Here is a 7,262-nt window from a genome sequence, read left to right as displayed (position 1 = left end):
TAATTTGAAAGTGATCCCTTTAGTCTATTTATAGTGGCAGCTCAAAAATGAGCTGTTTAACATAAAACGTTACCAACGTTTTATAAAACGTTACCAACGTTTTATTCAAATGCGATTTAGGGTTTTAATTCTCTGACAGCTTAGTAAAACGTTACTTAACGTTTTATAAACGTTACAACGTTTTATGAACGTTATAACGTTTTATAAACGTTACAACGTTTCTAAAAAGACTGAACAGCTGTACTTCAGTTGTTCTGTATCTGTTAAACATTACAACGTTTGTCAACCGTTATGACGTTTGTAAAACGTCACAACGGTTGTATAACGTTATAACGTTATAACTTGATTCTTCTTTTGATAATTTTGAAGCTTCTGATCATTATAAAACGTTACCAACGTTTTGAAAACGTTCATAACGTTTTATCTCAATTTAATCAACCTCATACATACTTTACCAAGCTTTTGATTTTACAATTAGTATTCTTGATAAAAGTCTTCGTGATTTCTTCAGTCCAAGCTTATTATATCGCAGTTCTTACTCTTCTTGGACCTATAAGTTCTCAAAATAGAAGAAATCGTAAAATTCAATAATTGTATGTTTTTGCAAATTAGTCAAATAGACGTAAAAGACTATTGTACGAACAACATATCTAACAGAAAGTGCTCTTCCATTTCTACTGGATTATCCAGCAAATTTGGACTTGATTTTCGCTGAATAATCCAACGGTTTGGTTATTTCGGAAAATTTCCAAAAAAAATGTGTATTTCGGCAAAAAAAATCACAAATGATTAGTCTTAAATTTACTTTGGAGGAGAACAGTGAAGAAAGGAAATTAAATGGCCATACGATTGTTCACTTATCATTAAATTTCTATTAACAAATAGTTACCTCCAAATGAGGGTTTCTTGTATGCACAAGAGTTGGTCACATTGGCGACAAAGCAAAAGAAACATGTTGGAATATTCAAAGCTGACATCTTTAAAGCTTTTGATACCCTCTCATGGGAATTTTTGGCTCAGATTCTACAAGCACGGGGCTTCCCGGCACAATAGATACTTTGGATAAAGCATGGAGTGTTGCAGGGATCTTCAAGGGTTCTGGTAAACTCAGTTGCGGGAAAAAAGATACTACTTAGGAGGGGGTTGAGGCAAGGAGACCCACTGTCTCCATATCTTTTTATACTAGCAATGGATTTTTTGGCAATTTGGACGGAAAAATTGGTTAATCTTAACATGCTCAAAGCCCCTTTCCCTGGATGCAAGCAATGCATATTGTTTGCAGATGATACGTTGTTCATCTTACAACCGCAACCTCAGCAGCTTCAGTTCCTAAAAATCATACTGTACATCTTCCATGATTTGTCGGGGCTTGCAGTAAACCTCGAAAAATCAGAATTCTTAGTGACATCATCAAATCAGCAGATTGTGCAAAATCTGGCTCAAACAATGGGATGTAAACCGACAGAATTTCCGATTACTTATTTGGGCATGCCACTGTCAAATAAGAAGCTCAATAAAGCACATTTCATGCCTCTCATTCAGAAGATTGAGAATAGATTGCCAAAATGGAAGGCAGGAATGTTATCTTTGGGGGGAAGGTTGACTTTAGTGAATGCAGTCATGTCGGCAATTCCAATTTACATGATGCAAACCTTTATGCTTCCTAAATGGGTAGTTAAGAGGATTGATCAAGTAAGAAGAAAATTTCTATGGAGTGGGAATAAGCAGCATGACAAGAGATACATGAGTTTAATCGCTTGGGAAATTGTCATAAAGCCAAGAAGTTTGGGGGGATTGGGAGTTATGAATATGGACACCATGAATAAGGCACTAATGGGGAAAATTATGTACAAGTGGTTGCAAATTAATAGGCCTTCATGGATGAGTATTGTGCAGCTAAACCACCAAGTCACAAGACCTTGGGAGTTGGATGGTACAACAAGGTTTTGGGCAACAATCAAGCAAATTGCACCATTCATGAGTATATCGGTAAAATTCAGCAAAGGAGATGGTGTACATATCAAGTTTTGGTCAGATCACTGGCTAGAGCAGGGGCCAATTAGACAAAAATACCCATGCTTGTATGAATATGCACAGATGAAGGAAATGGCAGTGCACCAAGCATACATCAATGGAAACTGGGATCTCAAATTAAACACAGTCATGGACCAGACGGCACAGGGGGAAAAAATGCAATTACTGGCAAAGTTGAATTCCTTACCAGAAAGTCAAGATCAACAAGATACTGTAACTTGGAGATGGGAAAAAAGTGGTTGTTTTTCAGTAAAATCTTTCTATAGAGCTCTAGAAAGAGGGCCTTTAATCAGAGAAGAAGTATCAGATATATGGAAAATAAAAGGGCCACTGCGAGTTATGATTTTCGGTTGGTTGATGCTTAGGAACAGAATACTCACCGTGGATAACCTAGTGGCAAGAGGATGGGCAATGGTGAATATGTGTATAATGTGCAAAAAAGACAGTGAGACAGTAAAGCATCTGTTCGGAGATTGTCAGACAGCCAACCAAATAAGGTTACAGATACTGGTACAACACGCTGCAGCGAGTCAGTGTTCATCCTTCTCAAATGGAAAATTCAGGAAAACTCTGCTAAATTCTCAGAAAATGGCGGTTAAAAGGCTACAGCTGGTTTTTTGCTTCGTCATATGGAGGGAAAGATGCCGGAGGATTTTTCAAGAAAAGTTCAAGACTGTGACGTTACTCACCTCTGAAATCATGGTGGAATGCAGCAGTTGGTACCAGCAAGAATAGAAGAGCATAAAAGAGCATCGGAGATTAATGGATTGTGCTTGGAAAAACCATTTTTAGTCCTCCTTTTTACTGTTTTCTTTCTTTCTAGTCCTTCTTCTTTCTTTACTGGTTTTTTTTTTTTCCTTTTTTTAGTTTTTTACTGGATCTTAGTTTCTGCATTTTTTTGCTTTTATTTTTATTTTTATTTTTTTTGTTTTTTTGTATTTCGGATCTATGATCCCTGCTTGTAAATTTTATATCCTCTCGACACTACTTGTGTCAATAAAGCGAAATCTGGAAGCTAGACTTCCAAATTTCTTCATCAAAAAAAAAAAAAAACAAATAGTTACCTCCAGGTCACGACCATTAAAAAAATAACTATCATAATCATGATTCTCAACGTAATTTTTGTCCCAAAATATCTTTATTTACACTTAAATTAGCAACAAGTTTAATAAGTTTGGAAAATTATATAGCATTAAACTGGAATACATGAATATTACTTCAGCTAGCGTTGCTACTTAATTAATTAGAGGATTTAAAAATCTTCATTTTTGGTCTATGTATTATGCTTTCATTTTTTTTTTAACTTTAATAATTTAAAATATAAAAGTCAAATGTCAAAATATATATTCTTTCTTTTATTAAATAAAATATAATCGTTAAAAAGAGTGATTGAGCTCGTCACTGTTATTAACCGTTGAAGTAATTCAGAGCATGTGATTTTTTCCCGACGGTCGCTCTCTCATCTCGGAACGGAACCTAACTAATTTTCATTTGTTAGCAGAAAATGCCTCTGTACTTCCATTTATGTAACGGGTCCAAGTTGGACTTCCGAAATAATCTCAGATACGAAATACAAACTCCCTGAGTCCCTGGGGCCTGGGTAACACATCTCTCTAATGTAATCCACCGCACCAATTTCTTTACAAATAGTTTCAGAGGATCTGATTCTTTTACCTCGCGCCTGCCCTTCTCTATCATTTATAAACAGGCAATTACACCCCTTCACAATCGCACTCTCTTGTTCCTCTCTCGCAAAATCATATCTGGAGCAATGGAGAGGCGAGCAATTCTATGTCTCGCATTTCTCCTCTTCACAGTGCATATTACTGTGCACGCTCAACCTGCTGCGTCTCCTTCAAACACTGACACGCCAGTCCCGGCTACTCCTGCTGCCACGGCCCCGGTTTCTCCACCACCAACTGCTCCTGCCCCACCAACTGCTGCACCAGCGACTCCTCCTACTAAACCCGTAGTTTCTCCACCTGTCCCAGCGCCAACCATATCCAAGGCACCGCCGCCATCTCCTCCACCCAAGGTTGTTGCCCCGGTCCCACCCCCACAACCATCTCCATCACCACCACCTCCTGCCAAGGCACCACCTGCACCCGTTGGGGCACCTTCTCAGCCTCCTCCTGCTGAGGTACGTACAGGGAACCAGTTAATTAATAAATAGCTTTTTAGATTTGTATAAGATTAGCATTAAGTTTTGCATTTTGAATTTGTGATAGGATTACTTTCTATTCCAGTAGAACTAGTTCTTATTGAAACTTATGCGTGCATGCATGCAACAAAACAAAGAATGTAAGTAATTATGATTAAACTGGGAGAACAGGACAACAGGTACAACTAGGTTTAATTCTTATCACTTTAGTTCGTTCAATATAATATTTATATATGAAGAATATACAAAAATAGAAAAGCATTGTGAACTAATTAATTTCTAAATTTAAATTAGGTGCCGACGGCTGCACCACCTCCAAAGGCTATGGAAGCACCAGCGCCTGCACCGAGTAAGAAGAAGAAGCCGTCACCGCCGCCACCAAAGAAGAAAAATACAAAGGCCCCAGCTCCAGCCCCAGCAAAAAGCCCGCCTGCACCGCTATCCGAGGCGCCATCTACCTCTGCCGAGGCCCCGGGACCCGGCGCCGGTGATTTTGCTGATGTTACTACGGTGAGGCTAATTAAGTTTTCTATATATATCTCTTGCATTTGCATATCTTTATTTGTTGTTGACTAAAATTACACGTGGAAATTTTGACGGGTTGTCAATCGTGCATGCATGACTAATTCCTTTATCATATAGTAAAAATAACATAGTTCGTGAAAGCAATGTTATAAGTTTATAACACAAGAAACAGCATGATGAATACTTTTAAATAGAAATTAAGTATATATCTGCATCTTAAGTTGATTGATATACATCTTCAATAAAAAAAAAATATATATTTTGGCACACTATTATTCAACAAAAACAGCTGGTAACATGAGGAACCGTAAGTGGGCTTTTATTCTTCTTGCCAAAAAATAGCAAATTAACGCGAGAATGTTAATTTTTAATTTTTACATTTCATTTTATTTTGTTTCTTCATGTTTTTTGTATTTTCTTTTGTCTCTTTTGCAATTTTCTTTTGGGACATGGATGGAGTATATAAAAAAACTGGGCCTCAATTTTATCCACGTTATTTCAAATAAAACATCGTTAATTAATACTAACAAAATATCTCAAGAATTTAATTAAGATATGTGTTGATTTAATTGTTCTATATTCAGAGTCCTATGAAGTAAGAAATAATTTGAGGGGAAAATTGCCCATTGAAAATATTGGGGATTGTGGGCACAAATTTTTGTTGCATGTTGTTTGCAGGAATGAAATTCCCTTTCTGAATTACTTTTTATTTTATGACATATAATTTACTTGAGGTTAGCTGTTCTCTTTGATCAAACTAATTGAGGTCTGACAGCGCGCAGATCCCATCTAAATCACATTATAATTAATTAGTTATGGACAAACACCATGTGATGTTTCATTAATGCCGATTCCATTTTCGTTTTTTTAACAGAACGGTGCATGGGCGGTGAGACCAGGAATGAGTTGCCTACTCTCGGTGTATACCGTACTTGTGGGCCTGGCTGTGTTATTATAGAGAGGTGACCCTTGTACTATTCTAAAATTCTAGTGCTCCCGTTGTTGCGGTCTATTCTGTTTTGTTCTGCCAGGCTGGCTCAACTCACATTCAATTATTAATTTTTTTTTTATAATTATGTATTCTTCTGTGTGTATGGAGATTAATAATGATTTATTCGACATTTTATGATATACATCTGTGTTATGAGAATCTTAGTTAATTAGATATTAATTAATGTCCCCGTAGCACAGAAACTATACAATTTGCTTCAAAAAGTCAAACAGCGTAGTTAAAAATAATAATAATTTACTCCACATAAATGATGTACATCTGTGCTATGAGATAACACAGAATCTTAGATATTAATGCCACTGTAGTGCAGTACTACAATTTGCTTCGAAAAGTCGGATCAGTGTTTTTTTTTTCTCTCATAGATAAGTTAAAAACTTTAGACTTGCCTGCACAAAATATTACGAATACGCCATTGGGAAAAGAAATACGTGGAACTTTTTGTGTGTGTATGGAAAAAATATATTAAACAATTTCTATTATCTAATTAATTATACCAAACGGGATATTGGTGAACGGAGAAATTGTTTCTGAGTGTTTTCTGCGGACATTTTTATTTTTTTATCCAATTTTTAAAATATTTTATTAAAAATAATTAGGATTTAGCTAAATTTTAAAAAATGTCCAAACCGCATATATTATTTGCGGTTTCGATTTAGGGTCCCAAACCATGTATATTATTTGTGGTTTGAGTTTTTATTTGCACTATAAATACGGGAGAAACTCTAACTTAATAATTTCATCGAAACCGTCTCATCTAACTTAACAATTTCATCGAAATTGTCTACATTATTCACTACACCATAATACACCTATCTATTATATTGATTTCTACAAGCTCTCAGTTTGAGAAGTTAACAATTCTATCGAAACCGTCTCCTTTAACTTAACAATTTCATCATACTGATTTCTTAAATAAATATAGTGAGAAATGCATAACTCTTAAATAAATATGAAATCGTATAACATAATATCCAAATACAACTAAATTAAACAACATACTACTTCAAATACACAGTTTCATTATGAACCCTACTTTGCATCTCTAATTAACATAGCAAAACATCTCCAAAAATTATGAAAATTGACTGTCATACAATCTTGATATCATAGAACAAGACTGCAAAGTTTTATATAAAACCTCCAAATAGGTTAAGAGAAGGTCTAAAAAATTGACCAAACTGGTAAAGGTGTGCACACAACAGTAGTTTTAAATTTACCTCTGTCTTTGCACAACCTCTAAACTATGAAATCATGTTCCAAAAGTTATGAAAATTGACTGACATGCAGTCTTGACATCATAGAACAAGATTGAAAAGTTTCATACAAAATCTCCAAACAGATCAAGAGATATCAGGTCTCAAAAATTGACTAAACTGGTTAAAGAGTGCACACAGTAGCAGCTCTAAAGTTTACCCTGCCTTTGCATGACCTTTAAACCACGAAATCATACTCCAAAAATCATAAAAATTGACTAACATGTAATATTGATATTATAGAACATTACTGTGAAATTTCTTCAAAAACCTTCAA

At 35.5% G+C, this 7,262-nt stretch overlaps 1 protein-coding gene across 1 annotated transcript; it reads left to right on the top strand.

The window, feature by feature from the left end:
* Positions 1 to 3,749: 3,749 nt before the first annotated feature.
* Positions 3,750 to 5,850, top strand: LOC144551921 (uncharacterized). Its single transcript, XM_078300027.1, has 3 exons — positions 3,750 to 4,174; positions 4,490 to 4,705; positions 5,595 to 5,850. Exons 1-3 carry the CDS (start codon positions 3,806 to 3,808, stop codon positions 5,676 to 5,678), a joined length of 669 nt encoding a protein of 222 aa, XP_078156153.1. The 5' UTR covers positions 3,750 to 3,805; the 3' UTR covers positions 5,679 to 5,850.
* The last annotated feature ends 1,412 nt before the right edge of the window (positions 5,851 to 7,262 follow it).

The sequence above is a fragment of the Carex rostrata genome, chromosome 3, assembly GCF_964058835.1.
Source record: "Carex rostrata chromosome 3, lpCarRost1.2, whole genome shotgun sequence".
NCBI classification, from domain to species: Eukaryota; Viridiplantae; Streptophyta; class Magnoliopsida; order Poales; family Cyperaceae; genus Carex; species Carex rostrata.
This window is presented reverse-complemented; position numbering and strand designations above follow the sequence as displayed.

Excerpts from the sequence above, each read along its gene's own strand:
- LOC144551921 (XM_078300027.1), top strand. The coding sequence starts at position 3,806 with ATGGAGAGGCGAGCAATTCTATGTCTCGCATTTCTCCTCTTCACAGTG. Across the intron at positions 4,175-4,489 it reads CTCAGCCTCCTCCTGCTGAG|GTGCCGACGGCTGCACCACC; the intron begins GTACGTACAGGG and ends AATTTAAATTAG. Across the intron at positions 4,706-5,594 it reads ATTTTGCTGATGTTACTACG|AACGGTGCATGGGCGGTGAG; the intron begins GTGAGGCTAATT and ends TTTTTTTAACAG.